General features: G+C 37.7%; 1 protein-coding gene across 1 annotated transcript in view; it reads left to right on the forward strand.

Annotated features, from left to right (window-relative positions):
• CHM (CHM Rab escort protein) overlaps positions 1–21340 on the forward strand; it is a 50442-nt gene extending 29102 nt beyond the window's left edge. Inside the window, exons 9-15 of the mRNA XM_064670125.1 lie at positions 5598–5675; positions 9234–9338; positions 9854–9917; positions 10251–10347; positions 12701–12793; positions 15696–15862; positions 19308–21340. Coding sequence (XP_064526195.1) covers positions 5598–5675; positions 9234–9338; positions 9854–9917; positions 10251–10347; positions 12701–12793; positions 15696–15862; positions 19308–19505 — 802 coding nt within the window. The 3' untranslated portion in view covers positions 19506–21340. The remainder of the gene's footprint in view (positions 1–5597; positions 5676–9233; positions 9339–9853; positions 9918–10250; positions 10348–12700; positions 12794–15695; positions 15863–19307) is intronic.
• The last annotated feature ends 5413 nt before the right edge of the window (positions 21341–26753 follow it).

A 26753-nucleotide genomic window follows, 5' to 3' on the forward strand; every position in this document is an offset into this window, starting at 1 on the left:
TTGTGTGATTGATTTGGAGGGTTCCTGTATGTATTTAAAAATGAATAATCAGTTTGTACCCTTACATGTGAACTATTATCTACTGCAAGTGTCAGAGCTTCTGAGGTAGTCTCAGGTCCTTTAACATCCCCAATTATGTCCCTGTTACAATCTCTTGGAAGGTTTTAGTGGTCTGAAATCAAGACCACACTTGAGGAAACCTGACTGTAATAAGCACTTAGAATTGATACATCAAAACTTGAATGCAACACCCTTTTCACTTAACTCCATTCATGAGTGTCATGACTCTACATGTAAGCAAAATACAGAAGTTTTCTGTTTGTTAATTGTGTGATTTGGCATTTTAATGAGAAATTCAGGTACTGTTCATTCTTGTACAATCAGATGTGACAGATTTGAGTCTCAGCATGTGTGCAATCCTGTGCAAGTGTGAAACAGTCACAGGTGATTTAAAAAACATTGGCTGTATATGAGATGAGTTCAGTCCTCCATTTCATTTTCACATTTATATATCTCTTACCACTTACAATTATTCCATTTCTCTGCACCTCAAAATGTAAATTGAAATTACTGATAACTCGTCACAATTCTCTGATTTGTACTGAAATACTGAATATATGAGTAGCTGCAGTGCTACTCTCTTGGCTTTCCTCTTGTTTCCACCTGCATTTCAGGGAAATAATAAAACTTCCAGTGTAGCTGGGCTTTTAAAGACAAACTTGATGTATTTCTCCTCACTTTGTTGGCAGATGAATGTGAAACGGGCAGGCATAATTAGCAGGATTGTTTGTAGGATCAGTTGTTTGTTTTTCCCTCTAAGGAGAAACTCTTGCTTGGGATAAACATGAGGGAAGTGAGATAATCCATCATTCTGAGACCTGTTCACTAGTGATGGATGGATAGATTGGTAAAGTAACTCAATAATCTTCATTTTTTTCAGGTTATTCACAGATCAGTGAGCCTTGTCGTTAATAAAGCTATGGAATGCTTTTGTGTCCTTGCCCACATTATTCCTCAGAATTTGACAGGAAAGACTTTTAATTTGGAAATAACCTTTGTTGGGAAATGCATTAAGTGTATGAAACTCGGAAAATACCTTCCCATTTTAGATTTTTTCTTCCTTCTCAGTGAGTGTTTGTCAGTTCTTTCATGTTTGGAAATTACTTTTTAAACAGAGCTTTTCTGATCCTCGTTATTTCCCTGACCAGAAATACAGTGTTCTGCAGGAGTTTATACCTTCAGCCAATAGAATATATCACATGGGATGCTCTGGATCATATGAGTCTTGTCAAAGTGTATTGATTTCAGATCCCTAACTAGGCATGGAAAGTTTTCAGTCAAGGAATTACAGGGGTTGGAATTACATTGTCCTATCTCAATCATTCTTGGTACATTCGAAAAACATATTTGGAACCTAAAAGCACAAAATACAAATGCTATTATGAGAGGCCTTTTCAGGATTTAATAATTAGGACAATGATGGTAATATGAGGAAATATCTTTAATGCATTATTTGATATTGCCTCCTGACAGTCCCTTAGCAAGGAAATTCCTCTCTGGCTGGGTGGGGATGTGCAGATCTGACTTACAAGGTCTCCCTGAGGATTATCACTCAGACATGGGAATACGTTCCAGCATTATCAGGAGATCTGTGGAAATGACATGATTGTTATTATTGCAGCAAAGCTGAGATGTGAAGGCAAATTGCATTTAGCAAAGTCCTTTTTCATTAAACTAAAGACAGAGAAAGGGAGCTCCGAAAACATGACAAAATTAGTAAAACAGTCCTTGAATTCCACCGAGGGTTAAGATAACTTGAATTTTTATGTCTTTTCTGGAGGCAGAGAACAAATAAATGGGTTCTCTAGATGAGCTAATGCTTAGTGACTGGTTTCTAGTCCCTGGTTTTGTGCCTCTGCCCACGGGTCTCTGGGGGGCACAGTTGTTGTGTCATTGCAGCCAGACGACCTTGTGTGAAGAACAGCTTCCTCTGGAGCAAGGGCGATGGAATTCGAGCCAGGCAGGTCCCATCCTTCCACCTTCCCTGGAGATGAGTCTTGGGAGTGAGTTTGTAGTTAACTGCCATCACAGCAACACAGAAATAACTGGACTTTTTAAGTTATTTTTTCCTTTTTTCCTCTCTCCAGCTCTGTGGTAATTTCTTACAATTCCCACAATGTTTTTACCATAATTTCTAGGACGCTTGTGAAATAGTTGAACATGTTTCCTGATGGATTCTCACCTCACTTTCATATAAATCATCTGGTTTTTGAGTTCAGCATCCCAGAGAATGATGCTTAACCTAGATCCATTAAAAAATGGTGTTAATTGCAGGATCTTTGAAAAATTTAGAGGTGATAATGCTGTTATTTTAAGAAACAGCACTTTTACATTGTGATTCTGGCCATTCTTGACAAAACTTTGTGTCTCTGGAACTACTTACTTCAGACCTAGTCTCAAATTCTTCACCTCAAATTTTGCATTTTTGCTGACAGTGGCCCCATATTTAATCACATCCCTCGTTATCTTTGTACAGTGTCTGGATTTACTTTGCAGTTCCTGGAAACACAATAAATTTATTCTCAAACAGAACTTGTTTATTCCCCTTTTTGCTTCAACAAGTGACAATATGTTTCTCATAATACTTTCATGGGACTTTTTCTGACTGTACTGTTACCCAGATAAATTTTCAGAACTTTTAACTGTCTGCAAAAACTGTAATAATTTTCACTTCTCTTAAAATTTCCTTGTGAACAACTTTTTAAGTTGATTTGGTAAACACTGAACTTTGACTTTTGTATGGGAAATCTGTGTTGGGAAGATTAACCATCTATTTTTTTTTTAACTGTAGCCATTTTAATTATTTGATTTGTCTGTATTCTGCTTGTCAGGGTTTTTAGAATACACAACAACATTGGAGGAAATGCTGATGTTTGAGGGGCCTTCCAGGAAACACAGAATTTAACATAAGAACCAGGTCACAGCTTGCTCTGTGTGTAAAACTAAATTGAAAGAGGAAAATTCATTAATTCAGCACTTGGCATGTTTTTCTTTGATCTTTCTCCAAAGCTTGCTGTGCTGGACATGCAGTATTCAGCTTTAAGGAGAGAAGCAAGCAGTTTTTGCTATAGAAAACTGTACAGTTAGAGGGAAAAATAGTCAATTTTTTAATGAATTACTCCGTGAATTTCAGGAAGTAGAAGACAAATTAGATGCTAGAAATAAAAACTATTTTTTTGGTGTAAAACTGTGATACAGTTTTCAAATTTTTTTTTCCTGTAGTTTGAGTGAACTAAGGGTAAGTCTGTAATTTCAGTGTGTTTATGGTATCTCTGGACTGAAAATCGAGGTGTCAGATGGAGACACATTCTATTTTTGTTCAATTAATATCGGAGAGCATTACATCAAAGCAGTAAACTCCTCTTGTATCAACAGATGCAGCAACCCTGCAGCCTATTTTCTCTCTTGTTACATTAGTGTTTAATTAAAGAAAACAACTAGTTGGAGGCAGTTACTTTCTGTGGAATGTAATGAAGATTTATTTTGTAAGTGACCTTCACTGTATTAGCTGAATCAGTAATCAGTAAAATTAATAGAATAATCAAATTATATACAAACTCATAAATCATGGTGAATATGCTGTCAAAACCTCAGCTTTTAATATGTCCTATTGTTTCACAGCTGTATTAAAAACTGCAACTGCTGAGTCCTGCCTTGATGGGGACTGAAATGGCATTTAAAGGCTGTGGATGATGGAGGGCTACCAGGCCAAAAATTTTCACAACTCTTAATTTAGCTGTAATATGATTTGATGTCAGCAGGGCAGGGTTGAAGCTGAGTACAGTGTTGTTGCTATCTTTCAGCAAAACTTGAATTATTGGGGTAGGCAGTCGCCAGTTAATTAGAGTAATATCAGTTTAAATGTCTGTCATTTAGGGTTAATGGTATCAAAGAGTTGCCTTGTACCTGAAGTACAGTCAAATCATCTTGAATAGCCCATTGTATGAAAGTAATGTTAGCACAGTGATTTTACTTTGTCATAAATTACTGGGGTGCCATTTAGTTTAATATTTCAGTTTCTGTATTTAAATAATTTTGGCAAGTTCTTCCCGATTGTGTCATTTTTCGTGCTGGGCTGTTTAATAGGTATTTGGGCTTTCTGTAATTGTTTAACAACACAATCAAAATTCCTTTCCATTTTCATTTAAAAAGAGAAGTTTTCTGCTGGCCTCTTATGAAAACAGGTCATGCCCTCCTCCTCTGGATAGAAGGCTACTCTTGGAAATAAGTAATTCACATTTTTGTGCAGCCAAGCAGCAAAGTTCTTTCAAAGCACACTAGAAAAATCAAGTGCATATATCAAAAAGCCCCTGACTGTGGTTGAAGTCAAAGGAAAGATGTAATTTAATGTTTTTAACTAAGGAATCTTAGTTATAATTAAGTTAATAGCGCTATTCTTGCATATAACATATGAAATAAATTCATCTGAGTTGGTTTGAAAGATGCTGATATCTGCTTTGTCAGGCAAGGAGCCATTGATTGCAGCATTAAAGATAATCAGCCCGTAGCTCAAGGCTCTCTAATAATCCTTCAGTGGATGTTTAACCTTTGTGTCATCTCCAGCAATCTCCAGACAGCCAAGGCTGGGATTCAACATGGGGACATTCTACTGCTTTTGCATGAGCACAGGGGGATTTCCAGGGAACTGGGTGTTCCAGTTTGGGCAGTGGCAGTGCTGGTGCTGACAGCTCCTTGGGCTGAGCCTCCTGGAGTGAGCTCAGAGGGAGGGTGGGTTGGGGACACACTGCAGCCCTTTGCTGTGCTGCATCAGGCCATCCAGGTTTGAAAGGGGTTGTGGGACTGACTGTCTTTGAATTGCCTCATAGGATGTTTGAGTGACAAAATTGATTCCACTTTAGGAAGTCATGTCTGGAAAGTGAAAGTTTTCTTTTCAAGTTGACCATCTACGAAGAGATACCAAAATCTTTTACTTCAAAATCATAAAATTGCAGAATGGTTTGGGTTGGAAGGGACCTGAGAGACCATCTTGTCCCACCCCCTGCCATGGGCAGGGACACCTCCCACTAGCCCAGGCTGCTCAAGCCCCATCCAGCCTGGCCTTGGACACTTCCAGGGATGGGGCAACCACAGCTTCTTTGGGCAACCTGTGCCAGGGCCTCATCACCTTCACAGGGAGGAATTCCTTCCCAATATCTCATCTAACCCTGCCCTCTGGCAGTGGGAAGCCATTCCCCCTTGTCCTGTCACTCCAGGCCCTTGTCCAAAGTCACTCTCCAGCTCTCCTGGAGCCCCTTTAGGCACCAGAAGGGGCTCTCAGGTCTCCCTGGAGCTTTCCCTTCTCCAGGTGAACCTCCCCAGCTCTCCCAGCCTGGCTCCAGAGCAGAGGGGCTCCAGCCCTTGGAGCATCTCCATGTTCTCCTCTGGACTTCCTCCAGCAGCTCCACTCTTCCGTGTGTCGGGGCCCATGGAGTCAAGAAATCCATCCTGCCAGAGGGCACAGAGCTTTGCCTGGCTTTGACACACAGTGATTGCCATTAGTTGTGATGGGAATAACCTTTGTTCTTCCCTGTTCCCAGGCTGTGTGCTGTGTTTGGGGGAATCTACTGCCTTCGCCACCCCGTGCGGTGCCTGGTGGTGGACAAAGCCTCTGGCAGGTAAGGGTGACACAGTAACCTTCTGTTTGCACACCAAATACAGGTGAAAAATGTGGGGAGTCAATTTGAAAAAAAATGATTCTTCAGAGATCCTCCTTGGTATTAATAACACATCAACCTTGATTAAAAGTAATTTGTGTATAGGTCCTCCAGAACAAGGAAAGTGGGTCTAGAATATAGAAACTAAATTAATTTCCCTGTGATATTACTACAGCTCCTGATCACCCAAGCTTGGAAGACAAATCATTTCAGCTGCCGGGGGGCTGGTGATGAGTGATGTTAGTTTTCCTTGTGGCCTTACCTACTCTAATTGATTTTCATCAGATGACAACAAAGCCCTCTGTTATTGCATTTTTAAAAATGGAGCTCACCTAAAGACTCATCGGATTAATCTTTGCTGATAATGCATGTCACTCCAAGAGAAAAGACTTTAATGAGTTTTTAGGTAGATTGTTGTCATAAACTATGCTGCCCTCTTATCCCAGAATAAATTCTTTTACAACAATATCAGGCCTGTAGGCAGGTTTAAAGTTGAGCTAAGAAAAATCAACCCAGAGTTTTTCCAGTAGTGGCATTTTTCACACCTCTGTAAATTGTTATGTTTCTCTTACACACATTCTATCAGTTATCAGCTTAACTGCAGAATTTACTCTCTTAAGAGTTTGTTTTCAGCTTAGTTTATATAATTGGAAGTTTTAGATGTTCTGTTGAAAATTTTGAAAATTATGTTAGAAATGATGTAGTAACATTTTATTAGGAAAACTAGTTTAAATGATGGTGGGGGTGTGTTTACTTTCCAGCTGCACTGCACATTGGATTCCTTGAGCTGCATTTGTCATGGCATGGTCAAGTAGTAGCTGTTTTTCCCTGAAACTGTGTAAACAACAGATTTTATCTTTCTGTCAGTTCCTGCAGATTCTGGAGTTCATTGCACACTTTCAGACTGTGAGATGTAAATGTGATAGCATTTCCTCATGTGTGTTGTTCTAAATGCATAATTCATATGCAGATGAAACTATACTCCTTTCAGAAACTCTGCAGTTTATTTTAACACTAATATTTGAACTGTTACTGTAGGAAGCTTTATTTTCCAATAATGTTTAAACAGTTAACTTGCTCATTCAGAGGGACATTCTGAAGACCTTTGAAAGTAATATTTTCTTTATAAGGTTATATGTGTTCCAAAAGAGGTGGAGTGCTGCTTTTCCATTAACATGCTTTTTTATGTTTTGAATCTAATAAGTTCCCCAGGGTTCAACACAGGTTTCAAGTATCTTTTTTTAGGCTATTAGGCTGCTTTCCTGATTCACTTATGACATTTCAAAATTGAAGGATGGATTTTTGGGGAACAGAATTATTGAAATACTTTTAAAAGACTTTATCAGACTTCCATTATTCCAAAAACATTGGGCTTTTAATAATGCCATTCTCTGATGGTGAATATGAAGAAGCACAACACATCCCAGATCACTGTTTCCTTTTCTTTCTTCGTGTTATCTCCATCCTCACTGTGTATTCCCTCCCTGCACCAGCTTGTATTTCCTCTTGGCTTTGGGCTTCAGTGTTTTGCCTAATAAAAATCAGCTATCAAGTTGTTAATGAGGCTATTTATGAGATACTGAGCTTTTGAGTCAACAGACCATTAATAGTAATTGGTAATAGGCAATTTCATATCTGGTTGTCAGTACAGCTGGCTCTGTGTTCCAGAGGCAGCTTCTCTTGGTTACAAATAGCTTACACTCACCACAGGAGAAATTTAGTCACATTGTGGAGGATTCATTTTAGAGCATCTTCCACAGCCTTCCAGGCTTCACCCATATCTTAAGGCAATTATTTTTTCACTATCTTTAATATTCTTGGTTTAGGACCTGTAAGGCAAATTTATACTTCTATCTGCAGCCTTGGTTTTCTTCTCAAACTTTTAGTTTAGCATTTAATTTAAAGCCCCTAAATATCATCAAAGTTTATTTCAGCTCCTTTCTAGACATGGCTAACATTGCTTTTTCACATTTTCCTACCCATGCCTGTACGTACAGAGAACAGTAGATTTCATCCCCAACTCTACAATTATTTTTCTCTTTTTTCTGTAGTACTTTTAATAGTTTATGAAAATAGGATTCAAGGAAGACAGGGTCAAAATACAGAAACTTCTAGACATCCCTATTTTAAGCTTTTGGTAATACAATTGAAAATATTTGTTTCTTATGTATTGTACCCGGTCTGCTGTTTTAATATGTTTGCAGAACATATTGGTAGAACTTTGATGCTCTGTTAGAAAATAAAAACCACATCATATTTTTGAGGTTGAGGAAAAAGCACATTGAATGCACGAATCATACTTTTGTTGTTGTTGCTTTTCTCTGTGTTTATTGTAGGTCACTTTTGGGGGTCCACATGATAAAATTCCATAATAACGGCAGGCGTTTTATGTTGATCACACTTTACATATGCTTCCAATTACATAATTCTGTCTCAAAATGGAAGAGATGTGACAAATGGACATTTATACATCTGTAATAAAAAGCTGTAGCAAACACAGTAATTTACATATCTGAAATACTGCGGGCTGGCTCTGGCAGTGCTGCTGAGTCCATTTCAAGGATGTCGCCCTTAGTCCATTAGTTTGGATAATGAGCCCTATAAAGTACATTTATAACTCGTGGCACTGCAAGGAGATGGATTCTAATTTTCATCCTTTTATCTCGACACATTGAAAGAAGGTCAATGGAGGGTTCGGGATGATTCATTGTCCCAACACAGATCAGATGACAGAGACCTGATAATGTCAGTGCACAAGTGTTTGCTGGATTTGGGAGCAGCACTTGAAAGAAATTCTCTCAGCATCACCCTTTGAAGTGAAGTGGGACTGAAATTAAAGCACTCTCTTTCCCTCTCTCTCAGTTTAAAATCTTATCACACGTATGACCTGATGCTATTCCTGAACAAAGGAGAGGAAACAACACTTAGCAGGAAAATAAAACGTGTCGTTGCTTTTGCTGGCTTTGAGTGATGCAACATGACATTTAATCAACCTTTCCCCTCTGATAATGGTTGGGGGGTGGCAGGGAAATTGTTCCATAAACAATAAGAAAGGTTATAATCAGAAATGAACTGCAGCAGCTCCATTTCCTTGTTTATTTGCAGTATTCAGATGAGAGCTTGAGAATGAAATCACTGAAATTAATAGTAAGGGAAAACTTCTTTAAGTTGCAAGTGAAGCACATGTTGAATAGAATTTGAAACTGTGAGAATGCTGCGTGTTAAAACACTGCTTGTACTGTTACATTTCTTTTAGTTACTGTTTTCAAGGTACCTGTTGAATTTGAGTATAGGAATATATGTAAAATTGGCTGGTTTGAGTCCTGTATGTTAAATTGACTGAAACATTGATAAAGTAATTCAGAAGAATTTAATTTAAAAGAAAGGGTAATTTTCAAACCTGAAGAAAAAGTTAAGTAAAGCTAATTTGCTTTATTTATTTATCAGCAAATGTTCTTATGCATGCTTTTGTTACCCTGTATTGAAATTCTTTATTATGGTTTGGTTTCTTTTAAACAGATGCAAAGCTATTGTGGATCATTTTGGACAAAGAATAAGTGCCAACTATTTTATTGTGGAAGACAGTTACCTGTCAGAGAGCACATGCACAAATGTGTGTTACAGGTATGGAACAATTGGACAGATCTGCCTTTGCCTTCAGAACAGTTCAGATATTATTAGCAAAGCTGTAGCAGTGAGTGCAGTGCAGAAATAATCCTGGGCACTGGAGGAGCAGAAACTGCAATTCATGATCTCTCTGCTGTATTTCCCCTTAATCCCAAGTGTCCTGTGCTTGGGACATTGAAGTCCTGGAACATGCTGCTGCTAATCTTGGTCAAATAGACAAAAGTTTGTGGTTTTTTTAAATTAAAAGGATATTCAAGCTTTTTTATACAACTACATTGACTCATCATCTAGTTTGGTCACTGAAAATAGTGCATTAATGTTCCAGATGTGTTCCTACTTCAGCAACAGGCAAAATATCCCACTAAGAATCACATTAATAAAGATTATATGGTGAAATAACCTTGGTATTACCAAAACTATGATTCCAAATTGCTATTTTTTACATGTTTTATTTTTACATAATTATATTTTTTATATAATTATTTTTACATAATTGTTTTATTTAATTGTAGGCAGATCTCCAGAGCAGTGCTCATTACAGATCAGTCTGTACTAAACACAGATGCAGAGCAGCAGGTACACACCAGTTTTGTATCACTTGTCTTTATGTATTGTATGCACTAATATTTAATTGTGGGAGGAATTAATTCATGGGTTTGTTTCTGCTTGAATCCAGAATTACTGGTAATTGTTTAATTTGTTTTAGTCTATAAAACTATTACAAATTTTAGTTTAGTTTAGTTCAATTACTTGGGTTTTCCTGTTTGGAAAATGACACTATATTCAATATAAAAATAAAATAATAAAATCACACTATAATAGAGTTTCTAAGAACAGTCACTGAGAACTGTGCTGGTTGCCTCCTCCTCCACAATACTCTGCTTTACCACAGGCTCTTCTGCTTCCCAGGTTTCCATCCTGACAGTGCCTCCCGTGGAACTGGGCAAACCAGCAGTTTGTGTCATCGAGTTGTGCTCCTCAACCATGACCTGCATGAAGGACACCTGTAAGTCCAGAGGGTTTTCCCCTTTGACTCTGTCAGCTCTGAAACTAAACTGAAAATGGTACAGTGGGAGCTTTTGGAAGTTGTGGTGGAGGTGGGATTATGTCCCTTTATGAGCACAGATGAGGAGATATATCATAGTAGACATATCATGATATGTTTGAGGTAAAATTATAAAATTTCTTCTCAGAACTTCATTACCCCATCAGATACTTTAATTCTAAAAATATGAGAGATCACCTTTTCAGAAGGGCCATCCCAGTATTTGCATTAACAGTTTTCTGTGTACAGAGCTTTAGGACTCAGTTGCTGGTATTTTATGTGAACTGGAAATAAATGAGCAACAAAGTGTTCTTACTGGGTATTTATTTTTCTTTCTAAATTCTTCTGCTGAATTCTGTTAAGTAGGACACTTGTGGAAGATAAATAGAATTAGAGGTGACCTAATGCATTTTAACAAAAAATAAGTAACTGTAATAATAACCAATTTATTTTACTGTTACCTAGGCTTGAACTCAGTTCTTTGCATATGAAAGAAGAGTGAACTGAATGATGAAGTCATTCAAAGTTATATTTCCTACTTAAATAATAATAAAAAAAATTATAAGCCTGTAATTAAGAACTTAGTGCCATAAGGCATATTGTTATTAATTATCCCTTAAATAGCTGCTTTTTTTTTTATTTAAAGGTTCACAAAATATATATAGCAGAAAGTGAAACTAAAGAAGGATTGATGTTCAACAGATATAAATTACTAGTTTCTTGATGGTTTTTATGGTGCTGAAATATTAAGGTTTCAGTTATTTACTTTTCTCCATAAGTTCCTTTCATTTCAGAAGAGAAGGTACTGCCTTCCTTAATGAAATTTGTCTTCATGTGTTGAAATAATAAAGTTCTATATTAGGCATAGCTGAGTTCCAGTTATGGGACATATTTCATAATCTTTTAAAAAACTTTTACATCATTATCTGCAAATGGGTTTTAACCTGACTGATTTCTCCTTGGAACAATTATTTAAGATAAGTATACAAATACATCCCCTCTTTGATCACACTGCATAAATGACAGGCACATCATCTGTATTGCCAGTTGAGTGGAACCAAACTCCTTCACTTGCCCTAAAACTGGAGGCTGTAATGATGAAATCATGAACTAAACTCATCGTTCTTCTGGCTGCAAGAATTACTTGAAGACAAATGTTGGCAACCACTGTAACTAATGCAGTTATACCTGAGTAAATCAAATATAATCAAAATATATACTGATGACTGGGACTCACAGCCATAACCTTAAAGATAATAAAAAAGATTTTATAGAAAGTAAATGATGTGAACTTTAGTGATTTATAGCTGGCTATTTTTGAGGAAAAAATAGATTGTATCCCACTGTTTGGGATTGTAAACATCTAGTTAAGGTTACAGGGGTACTTTCATTATCACCACCAGTTTCCTTGTAGTTTTTTTAGTACATATGCCTTTTAGGCAGAAGGTTTGGTTTGGGTTGAATAAAAAATGAATATTAATGTTTGTATATAATCTGTTTGTGTGCAACCTAAAGGAAGAGGAGCATGAAGGGTTAAATTGCTGGTCCTCATGGAGCCAGTATCAAACTGGGCAGGAAACCTATCTAATGTCTCTGTGATGTACTGGAAAATGATGACAACAAAACCAGCCAGGCTTCAGAGGGAAAAGAGAAAAATGCCAGATAGATTTAAAATAATACCCCAGCTCTGCATTGCTGTGAAATGGATCAGGAATTTACAATAATGAAGAAAAAATTAATCAGTCCAAACTTTGTACAGAGTTATGTTAAATTTCTTTGTGATTCTCTGGTGGATACTTCTGTACTGAGGAGTTTCCAATAGCAAATGAGTCTGTTAAGGTGGCTTTATGAAAAGTTTTAAGATGAGGCTTTTAAATACCTGAATGAATGGCTGTAAAATCCAGCAGAGCTGCTGGTTCTGTATCGGAACAGAAAAGGGGACAGGAGCTGCATCAAGTGAGTATCTTTCTTAAGGAGTCCACAATTTCATAAGTTTTCAAAACAGAACAAGTAAAGGAATAGTTTAGCAACTTTTCTTTTCATGAAAACAAGTACATTAGCAAGAAATCTAAATATGAAATCCACATTATTCAAGCGAAACTGAATTTTCACGAATAATACAGCTGTACTGTATTATATTGTGTGCTGTATATACACTGTATTTCCATAATACAGCCCTTCCCTGGGTTAAACAAAGTGATTTATATGAAGAACTGTGATTTCTAAAAGCCTGCTGTACCTTTTAGAAATTGTTAATGTTATTTATCTATCTCTGTATTGATAATTGTAATTAGTTTGTGTTCTCTTTTAACAGATTTAGTCCATTTAACCTGTCCATCAACTCAAACAGCAAGGGAAGATTTAGAGCCTGTTGTACAGAAGTTATTCAATGTAAATGCAGAGAAAGGTAAGAATAAATAAATGAAGTATTAAGATATTATTTTACATAAATGTAATTTGCCCTCATAAATACCTGTTACTGAGCATCTGAATCCATCATCAGAGGCAGCACGTGGTGAGCTGCTCTTGAGATATCAGCATTTCAAAGTGAAGGGATTTATCTTGGGAGTGAGATTGATTAGACAGATGTTGGGTTTGTTGTATTCCATGATCTGTTCCAAGTCTTCTTCAGCTGTGGTTTAACTTCAGTACCCAGAGGCTGTGAGTGTCTGAGACCTTTTTCATTTTCACGCTTTCTTTTTACCATGAAACATTTGCTTCTCAGCACACCTTCCAGGGATGCAGTAGTGAAATGAAATGTTTGTGAAGCTGATGTTTGCACTGTTTTAGTGATTTCTGTCACCTGGGTTTCCCTGACAATAGTTCTCAAAACCCCAAGAGTTCATGATCTGCCTTTCTCCTCCAGCTGCCACATGCTCAGTGCTGGAAACTGCTTAGTTTTCTTTGCTTGCTGTTATTCTCAGACTGGTGCTCAGCCTTTTGTTGTCTTCAAGTATTTCCTTATGTGCTGGTTTAGGTGAAATTCTCTGGATTCTGCTTGAAGCATAAAGTTGTTACATGTTGTTACCAGAAAGATAGATTTCCAGGAATTTTCAGTAATGAATTATTTGGCCCTAAATTCAAGGAAACCTTGCCAGCTGCTTTCATGAACTTTGGCCTTGAGATGGAAAATTTCACAGCCCCAGAGCAAAGCAGCTGTTGACAAAGCAGGTGCTGCCTAGGAATTGTCCCTGAGATACTTTGGGCTAATTTCACACAAGTTTTTGAAATTTAATCCCGAGATCTTGTATTTAATCATGTTTTTGGTAATGCTCACAGAATAGGTCGTGTGCATATACATGTTGCTGTGTCTAAGCCTGGCAAAGCATTTTTAAATACAGTATCCATGCTTCAAGACAGTAAATCATAGTTCTGTGAGGAAACAGTGCTCAGCTGTCAGTGACAGTGGTTATGTTGCTATAAATACAAGTTACTATGATGTGGAAATATTTTATAATATTTATAATTGGTTTGCCTACAATATGTAGAGTACAGGTAACTTTTTTAGACTGGAGAGTTGCAAACACTTTTCATGTTGCTGTTTGTTAACTTAAAGCTTGCTAATTTCCAACCTCTGATATTTAACTTATATCTTAAATTTTCAAGGCAGTGCCCCGTGTTTCAAAGACCAGGGTGAAGAGAAGATCAGCTGGCAGTTTAGTGTCTTTTAATCATTTGGGGAGGAGGAACATTAATCTTAATGTTTAAAATGATCCAGTTCTGAAATGATATATTGTTTAGAACCTGACTGAAATTCTTCTGGAGAAACTCTGTGATCATAGGGGTCCTCAGGTGCGCTGAGGCACTGAAAAGCTAGTTTTCCCTGACACATAGGCCTTTTTATCATCAGGATGAGGTAGTGGTCGTATTTTAATTAAAATGTCAGAACAAATACTGTTGGAGTTATTGAAAATGAATCACCAGATAAAGTGAGCACTGGGCCATGGCAGGTCAAAGAGGCAAAGTCACCTGGAGAAGAGGACTCCATTCATTTTCCTGCCTAAATGAGGAAGAAGTAACTTTTATGAGCAATGTGAACTTTTAAATATATTAAAGAGCATCTTGCCCTGTATTAAGGCTCAGACTTTCACAGGCTGATGAATTTAATTTATATTTCAAACTGTTCAGTATGGGTAGCACCTATTTTTTTTAACTATTTGACAGTTATAAAAAGATACTGAAGGAATAGCATAGATTTATCTCTTTTTTTTCTAATTCAACTGCTTTAAAATACTGTTTTGAATGCTGTTGTTATCTAGAAGTTTGTTTCTTGGAAAGAAGTAAATCTCACAAGGTCTTTTACAAGCTTCATTTATTTTAGAGGAGGTAAAATACCAAAAAGAAGACAGCAAATATGCCAAACAAATAGTATCTATTAAGCTAAGAATCTGTGTTGTGTATTCCTCTATTGCATTCTGGTCTGTTCACAAGTGACCTTCATCTTCCCAGAGGCTTTTCTGCCTGTGTGCAGAGGGATTATAGGAATGTGCAGAGTAACTGCAGGAAGGTACAGATTATGAACAAGGAAGATGTAATTCAGGATAATTTTGTATTCATGATGAGTACTGCAGCTCAGTAATTGTAGATAAATACAAATTAGTCATTTATTTTCATTTAGCTGCACTTCCACAATTTAGAGATTCTCCATACTGCATGTCACACATTTCAAATACAGAATATTTGGGGTTTGGTAATTCTTTATCAGAATTCTTTCTGTTCTTCAATTAATTTGAGGGTGATGTATTATTTGTGGATTTTTTATTTAAACCATGAGCATCAGTTAATCTGCTTAGGTTGCCTTGAACACTCTGTCTTAATGCACACAAGGGGGAAGAGTTCCTATACAGAGATAAACTATTAAGTGGGAGGGGAGGAAAAATTAAACATCAAAAATATCTTTGCATAGGGAACGCAATGCCTTCAAGTTGGCACTGCCCAGGGAGGGCTTGCTCAGCCCATCCTGTGCTCTTGGAGTTTATCCACAGTAAAGGAGATAATGTGAAGTGGAAAGGTGTTAAATTTAGACCAAGCTCCTCAGGAGGAGGCTTGTAGGTGATCATTGGTTCTGGTGTGGCATAGTGGGTACAGAGTAAGTAGAATTTACATACCTGTGGTTGGAAAGGAAAGCAAAAGTATGATGGAAGAGAATCTCAGAAAAAAGTGGAAAGTAAAATAATTGTCTTTTTAAAGAGAAAAGTCCTTTATTACAGTAATTCCATGTTAAAAATTTGACTTTTAGTCTGCTAGATTACATATTTATCTCATCACACAAGAATGCTGATTACTGCAAACACTTTTTTTCTTTTCAGAGACTGAAAATGAAGAACTGGAGAAACCTAGAGTCCTCTGGGCAGTCTACTTCAACATGAGAGATTCTTCAGGAGTTGAGAAAAATTCCTATTCTGGCTTACCCCCAAATGTTTATGTCTGTTCTGGGCCAGACTCTGCTTTAGGAAATGACTGTGCTGTCAAACAGGTTGGGCACATCAGTTTTTTGGTTGCAGAACTTTCATTTTCAAGACTTAAGTCTGGGTTATTCTGCTTTATGCAGAAATATAGATGATAACTCCCCAAAATTATACAGCAGGTAGCTGGAAAGATAGGGAAATAGCCACTGTCTTTCACCTGAAAGGTTAGAGAGAGGGTCCAGTACAGGTCAAAAGTCACACAATCCTAGTTCCACTTGGAAGGATCATCAAAGAAGTTTGGTACTTACAGGACATAGTCACAAACCACAAACCTATTGGGGAAATCCCAGCATAATTACTAATGTGGTAGATTAATTCCTGCCTCAGTTTACCTTCTCTTTGCCTTCATTTCACTGTATTTAAAAATGATGGTGTAGTTGTATCTCTGAAGGAATTGAGAGGAATGTTGTTCTATTTGTGACTTAGGGATAGTATTTGACACCAGATCACAGTTCTGAGTTTTAGTTCTCAGTGGTTGGGTGGCTGCAGGTCTGGTCCCTGGTAACTGGAACCCTGAACTGAGAACCCAGTAGTGCTCCAGATGAGACTAACCCCTGGTGCTTTGAAGTGGGAAATGAGGAGTGAAGGCCTTCTAAACAAAACTGGGGAGATCAGAGCTGGTGAGACAGCACCTTCTGTGTGGCACAATGTGCAGGAACACCATAAAGAACCTCCTGTGGCACCTCTCACTGTGCCTTCCCCACCACAACTGAGCAGAAGACAACAAGATCACGCAAATACCTAAATTAGAACCTGTTCAACAAAAGAGAACTACAGGAATGCTCCCCCTTCCCTTCAGAGATCTGCCTCCATAAGGAAGGTGCAAATTCTTAGTCAAATCAACCCCAGCAGTGCTTGTGGTGTCAGGGGCCTTCAGAGACAAGAGAACACTTTACATCTTTGGAGGATTAACTGGCACCAGTCATTTTTAAAGCTGTGTTTTTAATGGCCATGCTCAGACAATGTGCATGCCATCTTCTAACCAGTTGCTGGATTTTTTAATGACTAAGTCATAAACCTCTTAAAAATAAGATTTTGAAGTGGAAAGGCTGACATAGGCTGAACTGCAGGGTCAGAACAGTGTCATTAAGGGCTAATAGTACCCTTCATTTTGCTTTACAAGGCAAAAATTTGCTTCCTGGAGGGATAAAGAACTGTAAAGACAAAAAATAGTGCAAGACAATTTTTATGGTAGCAGTTTTAAATTGTAAGTGAATTTCTTTCTAAATTAGATGTTTTTAAACTGTTGTTTAAAACAGTGCAAATTAAAAGCTGTTTAAATACACTTAGCCTGTTTTTAATTCTGATAGCCACCTTTTGTAGCATTCAGCTTTGTCTTCCCTGAAGAGCCCTTTTTCTTCCCAATGAATAATGGTGGTGTAGATAAAGCCCTGTTTAAATGTTCTTGGTGCTGCAGTTCAGCCTCTGGTGACCATCAGTGAGAGATCCAGGCAGTTCTCAGAGGAGGAACCATCCAGAGCCTGAATCACTGCCTTTCAGACAGAGACTGTGTTTTCTTGAACCTGATTTAAGTTTTGAAGTGACGAACATTTTAGTGTGAACATGTTTATAATTCAAAGTCATATGTGAGAAGAGTGAAGAGTAGGGTGAAGATGCAGCAGAAGTCCCAGCTGGAATACACCATGCCAGGGACCTTCTAGACAAGTGGAGGAGGGAAATAGCTGGAAGCTGGTGTGCCTTCCACCCCCAAAACACTGTCATCTCCCTGGCAGCAGGATGGGAGTCTCCAAACAGGAAACATTTACAAACTCATGGATCAGAGCACTCTAAAAAATAAACAAAACCCCACTGTGTGTGTTAGTCTTGGAGATAGCTGGGCAAATTGAATCTAATTTTCCCATATAATTTTGGGATTAGTGTTTAAATGATACTTGCAGTGATATATTTGTTCATTACCATTAACATTACTAACTTCTATTTATTGCATTGATGGTACATTATTTAGAAGGCAAGACATCACAACTCTTCCTGGGCAACTATCCATCTACACCTCCGTATACAAATTACTCTATTCTTGTTGTATTATAATTTACTGTTAAATTTTGAGTGTGATACTGAATTAATGTTGATATTTGCATTTCCTTGCCCTGAGGACAGGCTAAATGAAATGAAAATGCCAGCTAGGATTCCTTCAAATCCTGTATGTGTAGATCCAGGAAAGCATCTGGCTTCCAGTTTTCTGCTTTTCACTGCTGCGACCTGACATGAATTATTATGTTCTAAAGTAATGTGTTCTCTGAAGTATCTCAGATTTCTGAGGCATCTTCATGTTCATGAGAGGATCCACTAAAACTGTCAGGCCAATATTTGTCCTTTAACCTGTTTATGTTTGTTTTCTATATCTGGGAGGATTTCAGTTATTCAAGTGTGTTGTATTTCCAGGTCATCTTAGTTTAGTAGTGGTCCCTGTAAAAGTTGCTATGAAAGCCCACACAGCTTGTCCACAAAACAGGAAAAAAACTTAGTTTTATTCAACTTCAGTTATCAAATTAGAGTATACAAGTTCATTACATGCTTGTGTCTTAATGCTGAATTCGATTGTACACACACTTTTCAGCTGATACACTTTACTACTAAATATTGAGGGAACTATTTGCTACCTCAATTATTTACAAATATCAAAGTATTTATTCTTGTTTATTCTGTATTACTTCAGCTGGATACAGTTAACTTAAAAACTTGGTAGACTTGAAAGCACTCCATGCCATTAAATCGTTCAGTTATAATCAGTGTCATGATGTCCTGCATAACATACTGAGAATTTCTTTCCTTGTTCAACCTCCTAATTGTTTGAGCATTTTTGGAGTGGATATTCACTGACTAATTGCACTGAATAATTGTTGAGAACTGCCTAGGAAATATTTGTCTGCTTTCTCTCCACTGGGTGAGAATAGTTGTCAGTTGAGCCATGTTTGAGCTTTTCAGAAAAACAGAAATGGAAATTTTTTTGCAATGTTTAAATTTAAGAAGGAAAGCTGTACAGATATGATGTGGCTTTTACATATATGCAATTTCTTGGGTTTGCTTGTGCTGTGAAATGGATCCCTCTCTCTGGAAAGAGGGAAGATCTTTCCCATGCTCTGCATTTGACTGCAGCGTGAGATACTTTTATAGGTAAAAAGATCATTTTGCTTGCAAAAAATCCCCTTCCTCGTTCTCAATACAGGTGGAATGACCAGCACTTTTCTCAAAATCCCATGCTGTGACTTCCCCAGTAGAACAATGTAAAAAGATAAATTGCTTTTTCTTTCTCGAGGACTGCAAGAAGGAATGGATTTCCCATGTGTTTACAATACTGTCAAAGTATTAAATCACTATTGGTTTGAAAGGATGGAGGTTAATCTTGAATATCTGTACAGTATTGCCTCTATTGCCTCAAGGTATTGCATTTCAAGGGAAGGTTTACCTTCTTTTTTTTTTTTTTCTGCATAGGCTGAGACCATTTTCAAAGAAATGTTTCCAGCAGAGGAATTCTGCCCACCACCACCCAATCCAGAAGATATTATTTATGATGAAGATGAGATTGAGCCAGAAGAGTCTGGATTGAGTAATCCAGCAGAGACAAAACCTGAACCCTCAGCTGAGGGGAGCAGTGATGGAGGAGCTGCTGCTGTTACAAAGGAAGAATGAATGAATGAATGAATGAATGAGTGAGTGAATGAATGAATGAATGAACAGTGTTCTCTTAGTAGAAGAGGAGATTGACCCAAACCAGAACATAAGGGAGTAAGAGTAAGAAAAAGAGGTTTAAAACCCCCAGAGCCGTGGTATTTGCTATGGCTTTACTTCCCTTCAGCTTGAATCATCTTTGTCAGGTAGTTTCACTGATATGAGACACTCATAGGTCCACCAGATCCAGCAGGGTTTGTAGCTGAACAAAAAATCCAGAACAAATTTGAATTTAAAGTGCTAAAATAGGATTTATCGAGAGAATTTGGTTTTGTTTTACATTTTTTGAAGGAATCCTCCATCTTCTAAACAGGCAACAAGTCAACACTAAGCAAAAGGAAAAAAGTGCAAGCTTCCTATCAGTGTGATGATCTTCTGCTAAGAATCCTTGGGTCTGTGCTAATTAAACAAGTGAGGGTGAGGCTCACAACCTGTCCTTCAGTGCTCTTATGAATGGAACTGGAAGGCAATAATAGTGACAGTTCTGGAGTGGCTTCCTTGTATGGTTTTGAAACCAATGCCATAATTTAGAAGCAAATATAATCCAAAAGATGCTCCTCACATGGAACAATTTTACATTCAGAGTTTTTTTAATAAGATCTAATAGATCACACATTTTCAGCAGTGAATTAATTTACTGTAGTCAGGAAAATAGCACAATTTAAACCCAGTGCCAGATTTCCCAACAAAATTCCACATCTGAAATGGAGCATACCTGTGTTGGTTTCCCTGGATTTGTTGCAGTGTTTGGGTCTTTAGTAAGCCAGTAGTTAATATTTTGAAATAGGGGCTCTGAGAAGTTTAGATGATCATCAGTTGAGGGATTTTGTGGTGGTGGAGAAAAGTTTCAGCAGATAATTCCAAAGGTTTGTGTTGATCTCAAATAATAGGATTAAAATTAGTGTGATAGCTGTAAACTATGCATTTTGTAATGATAAATCGTGAAGCATTTATACAATAAAATGTATTGAAGTATTTATAAACCTAGTTTGTATGAGAAAAATATAAAATGAGAAAGCTCTTGTAAATGACCATATTAAACTTGCACTTCTTCTGAGCAATGCTTGAAATCAGATATTCAGATGATAAAAATTATTTATCATGTACTTAAAGATTTACCTTAAAATGTGCACCCAGTAGATCAGTGAGTTTTGATGAGTTGGGGGGGGTTTAAACTTCTACCTGAACGTGATAACAGTTCCAGCAGTGCTTAAATACTGTAAGTAAATAAAAAATGCCATGGAGTGATGACTATTCAGCACTGCCTGGACGTGCCACAGCCAGGTCTGTACAGTTCCCTGGTGCCCGTGCCTGCCTTGAAAGTGGCTCCAGGCCAGAAAGGTTATTTATTTATTTTTTTACAGCATAACTGTTACCTTCACTTTGTCCTGCATCATCTGCCCTGTCCAGTTTAGTTCAGAACCTGGGTTGTTTGTATTTGCATCCTTTGTTTACAGGATAGCTCTGTGTGTATGTACCTGAATCCCAAAGTCCTCAGAAAATCCGTGGCTGAAATGTTTCCAGTATTAAATAACTGTAACCTTTGGATGCTTGTGATTGAGCAGTTATTTATATCTTGTAATCAACAGGCTGCCTCTTCATTTAGCTGCAATTCCTATGTGTATTGGAAAGCATGAGTGTCTGGTGATTGTAGTTAACATCCACAGATCTGTAAAAGAACTAAGTGCAGGACTAGTCCCTGTTTGTCTCTCAAAAATAGGGATCATAGGGTTTCTCATCTTCTGTGTTTACAAGGAAGTTGTTTGATGAAAATTAAAGGTTTGCTTGCAAGTGCATTGTTCTGTGTTTCCTTTTCATTTGTTTTCAAAGAAAAGCAGTTCTTCTGTTAGCTGGGATTTCCTGGTGATTCTGTTGTCTGCCTTCAGGATCTGCAGTAAGACTGAAGTTCACAGGTGTGACAGCATGTTTATCCAAGTCAGCAAATTTACATAAAGTTCTGTCTTGGTGCTTCGTGTCCACGTGATGCCAAGTTGGAAATACTGCAGATTTGATTTCAGATCTGATGGAATGATCTACAAGTTGTGGGCTGTGACTTTACACTACATTGATTGCTTAAAAACTGTTTTCATGTCTCTCTCATGGGGTGAATGGAAACATCAAATGTTTTTCCTATGGTACTTGAGTACCCAATAGCTCACTCACAGTAGCAGTAGATAAGACTGTTGTATTTTACAGAAATCGTGCTCTGAACTGCATTTTGTTCTTTCTTTAAGCACACAAAGTCAGGGTTAGGCTGATTTGAAGTCGTTTTTAAGGCTTGTCATACACGATGTATTCAAAAGATAACATGACTTTTTAAAAACTGGCAATTTATCTGTAGGATTATTAATAAATCAAGTTAAAGAAAGATAAGGTTAATTGAATTTTTAAACAAGTAGCTGTATTATCCTTCAAGCACCTTGGAGCTCATACAATATTCACACCTTTTTTTTCTAAGGAGTGCTTTGATATGTTTGAATTCCTTCCTTAATGAGTACTTTCTTTTTAAGTTGGTTAATTGGATTAACCCTTAATAATGAAACAGCCCATTTTGTGGCATTTCCCCCTCTGCTGTTGTGTTGCCTTATCTGTAGGACTCAGGTAGTTACTGCTCCTTTGGAAGGGTTTTCAGCCATGAAGCTGCTTCGTCTGCTTTTTCTGGTGATGATGATGCTCAGGGCCATTTGACAGGTAATCACTAGAACTTAGATCCTTGCAGACTGTGGGGTCCTTTCTCCTCTCATTGTGGGGGGATTTATGTGGGTAACTCCTGTTAATGTTAATGGGACTTGCATGTGTAAATCCTCCTTGCATCAATGGGAAAATTGACCCCTGGAAAAAACACCTTCGTGTTGGAGTTGCTGATTCAGAAACATCCAGGCACTGTCAGCCCCGTGTGGGAATGTGATGGAGCGTGTGCTGTTTAACTGGAGTGCTCTGAAGAGGTTTTGGGGAATTTTCAGAGGTTTTTCTTTTATATTGTGTTCTGTATTTTCCATAGACTGAGTCTTGTCAGAGCTCCCCTAACATTTCTTACATAGCTGGGACCAATTCTCTTTCCACACTCAGGGGGTTGTATGGCTGCTTTGGCTTCAGACCTCATTGTATTTTAGGCTCCTCTCTGTCCCCTCCAAATCGTTTTGCATCAGCAATGTGAGTTGCAACAGCTTAATTTCAAGAATAATTTGCCAGTAATGTATTAATTAATGACAAGTCAGAAGTATTAATGTGCTGCTTTTACACAATAAGAGACTGGGTCACTTACAGTCCATAACCTCTTCTGGAGAAAGGGTAAAATTCATTTCCTCAGCACTCAAACATGTTTCAATACCTTGGCAGTACAAATAAGAGTGTTACTGTTTGTCTGTAGGTTTGTTTATCCATTCTGGATTGTGTATGTTGTTGCTCAGTCAGTTACTGCTGTAGATATTTTATATAATCCTCTGCAGTACACCTTTGGGTTTTACTTATCTGACAATTTTATATCAGTATCAACTCATCCTCTTTTAAGTAAAATTTTCCATGTTTGGAACTACTCTAAACTTCTCCAGAGGTCTCCCCTGATTTTTCTGCCATAATGAGTGTTCTCTTTAGCCATTAATTGTTCATAATCTCTGCAGATTCTGGTGGCTTGTCTGCTGTTTGTGTCCTTTCTTATTTTTCCTGAGGATTTTGTGACTGCCATTAATGCAGTTGCTAATTTTCTGATGAGGGGAGCAGTTTGCTGAGATCACATCAGGGAACTTAGATGATCTGTGTGCATGTACCATTCCTAACAATTTTTCTGAAAGAGTATTAATTAACTTGGGGTGTGTGTGTTTATATCTTATGACAAAATCATTAACTCGTGAAAGTTTAGCATTTAAACTTTTGCAGAAATCAACCACTATAGAATGTCCAAAAGTTAGAATTACCTCCCTTACAAAACTGTCAAAAATATGTGGGAGAGTTGTGATAGCAGGGCATTTGTTTGAATGCCCTGGATAAGTACTAATGCCAAGTATCTTTGGTAAGATGTAGAAGTAGTTGTGACACTGGAAGTTTGTGACACTGCTATAAAACATTTATTGCAACCCAGTTTAAGACTAAGATTGCTTCAATAATCAGATGGAAGTCTTAACTTAGGTGTATGATTTGAAGAACTTAGTTCATGTGATGCAAAGGTCCTGTAGAAGGATAGTTTGGGATGTAGAGGTGAGTGGTAGGAGATGGTCAGCCATGTGGAATTCATGTTGTCAGCCTCATCTCCAGCAACAGAATTACTCTTGGTGGAAATAGAGCTTATTAACAATTCCACCATTATGTTTATTTACAGGCTGCCAGTTCCTGTTTGTAAGAGTGAGTGGTTCTTCCAAATCTGGCTGGGGAGCCCAGCAGGAATGTTGTAAATCTCAGTGACATCTGAGATTTGCAAAATTGACAGTGAAGCATCAGGAAGATGCAGTTGTTGCCTGCATGGGAGTTCTGATCAGAGGGGACTTTAATGGAAAATACTCTTCCTGTCACAATTCCAACAGACAATATATTTTGCACTGCTTGCATACATTGACAAAAGAGATGGAAGGTGCCTGCCTGAGTGGAGATCAGACCCAGGTGTATTTGACTAAACAGTTTAGGAAGTCTCAGGACACCCGCATTTTTAGATACAGGTTTTCAGGATCTCATACTTCCTTCTGAAGTGCTGCCCCATAATTCATAGTATATTTGGGTCTCTGGAGGAGGCTTTAGTGCTGTTCCTGCATTCTGTATAGTCTAGGCTGTGCCAAAGCCTATGGACACTCCCATCTGTCCTTTCAGACAAGGAGGCTTCTCTTCTGAGGTGTTACTGCATGACATCACCACTGGTGTCAAGCAAATGTGGCTTTGGCTTTTATAGGTCCTTTTTTTGCTGCTCCAACTTCAGGGAGCCTATTTTCATGAGCTCTCATTCCTTTTTTTTTTTTTTGGTCTAAGCATGAAGCTGGACTGAGAAATGCTTCTGTGTTGGAAGTGATTGTTGTCTGGATCCTGGAGCTGTGAGGTTGGTAAGGATAAAACACCTGAATAACACTGTGCTAGACTGCAGCTCCTTGGCACCTCAGGACCCGTTCACAAGCCATAAAACCAGTTTGGTGGTTGCTGGTGAGCTGGTCTGTTGTACCTGAGCTGAATGTCCAGAGTGAGGAACCACTTTTTAATCACTGGGAACTTGAGTCTGGGAAAGGATGCAAGAGTCTTCTCTTCAACCCCAAAAATTTAAAAAATCCCCAACCCAAACACTCCTGGGCTGTTTTAGCCTCTGAGCATAATGGCCAGTGTGGAATTCTGAATCTCAAACGTGAGCATATTTCTGGAGCTCACCCAAGGGAAAGCCATTTAATCATGATGAGAGAGCAGCTGTCAGCCCGATGGAACCAAACACTTCCTGCTCTGGGAACTTTTCCGTAGCGTGAAAGTCACTGCAAGTCATGGCTGAGTCCTTTGCTGGGGATAAATTATCCTGTGAATTCAGCCTTTTCTCCTGTGCAAAAATTTGTGTGAGCCCTTGCTAACTACCTTCAGTGACTCATTTTTAGACTATAGATTATTCAGAGAGAATCCACTGTGGGATTCTTACAGCAACTCATTAGCTAAGTCATGAGGTGTTTTCCTGCTCCATATTTGAGTGCAGAAATGATACATAACAACGGACACACCTTATTCAAAATCACATCAGGCATTTTTAAGGCAGAAAAGGAGGCTTTTATGAAAAACAACAACAGAGCAGGACTCCCATGAGGCATAACACCAGCAGTGGGTGATGGATCAAGTTAGGACTCCAGAGAAATGGAAACTTTTGGTTCTGGGACTGGTTTCCTCAGTGAACTTGGTTGAGTCATTTCCCTTTAACATCGTAGTAAAAAGATGTAAAATGGTGACAGGTATTTTCTCAAGCCTTTTGAGAGTCCATAAAAGTAAATGTATCTGAGAAAGAAGATGAACAGTGTTAATGATACTTACTTGAGTAGAGGTGCCAGTGATTTTCAGATGAAAAAATCAAATATAACTATTATAACGTGACTGGGATAGCAGATGCTTTGTTATTCAAGTCCCTTTTTTCCTCTCTGACATTTTCCCTGTTTCTCAAATAAGGTTTCACCAATCAACACAAACTCTTTGTTTACAGCTTAATAAAAATGACATAAAATTATACTTATATTTTGAAATCTTTTTCTGATTATGCATATTTGGTGGCAGATTGTAATGCATATCGCTTCATTGTTTAATTAGGACTTAATGCTAATGTCATTAACATTCTGTGGGATAATTCAGTAAGTTGCCTATTTATAGACATAATGAAAGTCATAACTTTTTGTAGTAAAGAGCTTTTGACTGAGCTATTAAATTAAAAATAAAGTTCCTCTAACCTGACATTAGCTTTCAGTTTCGTTATCCATGGTCCAGTGAATCTGAGAAATGCTGCTGCATGTACTAAACGTGAGGGGGTTTAATTATTACAGTTTTTTCAGTAAAGCCTTAATTCATTTCCTTTGAGAAAGAAAAAATAAATAGGCTAAATTAAGCAAGAATCTCAGAAAACTCCAGTCTGAAGTTTGAAATATTGTCCTCCTTGAAGATAATTGGGATTTGGAACACTGAATTTAAGTAAGCAGAATCTTATCCAGTTTTATTCTGTGGTACTGCTTATAAATGAAGTAATTAGGCAGCACTTCACCTTTCAGTTTCTTACCACACATATGAACATATGCTTTATTTGTGGTTATAAAGTGCAAAATAACTGCTGAATTTTGTATTCCATGTAATGTCTTTAGTAGGGACAATGAATCCCATGGGTTTCTTTCTTCATGGCATTCCTCTAAGCAGTTGCAATATATTACTTGCATAAATGGGCTTTTGTAGGACAATTTTTTAAAAAAAAGCAGTGAGTTGGATATGTGTCCCAAAACTCAATAAGCATGACTGTTTCTGACAGTATTTCCCTGCTGTCCTGAACTTCTAAATACAGTATATACACAGTGACCAGATTGTGCATGTTCTTAATTTACCTTTTTACAGCTTGAATTATGCATATTTGTAGGCCTCAAGTTCTAAACTTTGTAGCACATCCCAGTTTAATTAAATGAATCTTTTTATGGTGTGCTCTGCACTCTTTAATCTTTGAGTCAGATACCATCAAGGAGGTTTAATGGTGCCAGGCCAAGGGTAATACTTGAGTAATAAGTGGGAAGT

Source organism: Pseudopipra pipra, chromosome 13 (assembly GCF_036250125.1).
Source record: "Pseudopipra pipra isolate bDixPip1 chromosome 13, bDixPip1.hap1, whole genome shotgun sequence".
Classification (NCBI taxonomy): domain Eukaryota; kingdom Metazoa; phylum Chordata; class Aves; order Passeriformes; family Pipridae; genus Pseudopipra; species Pseudopipra pipra.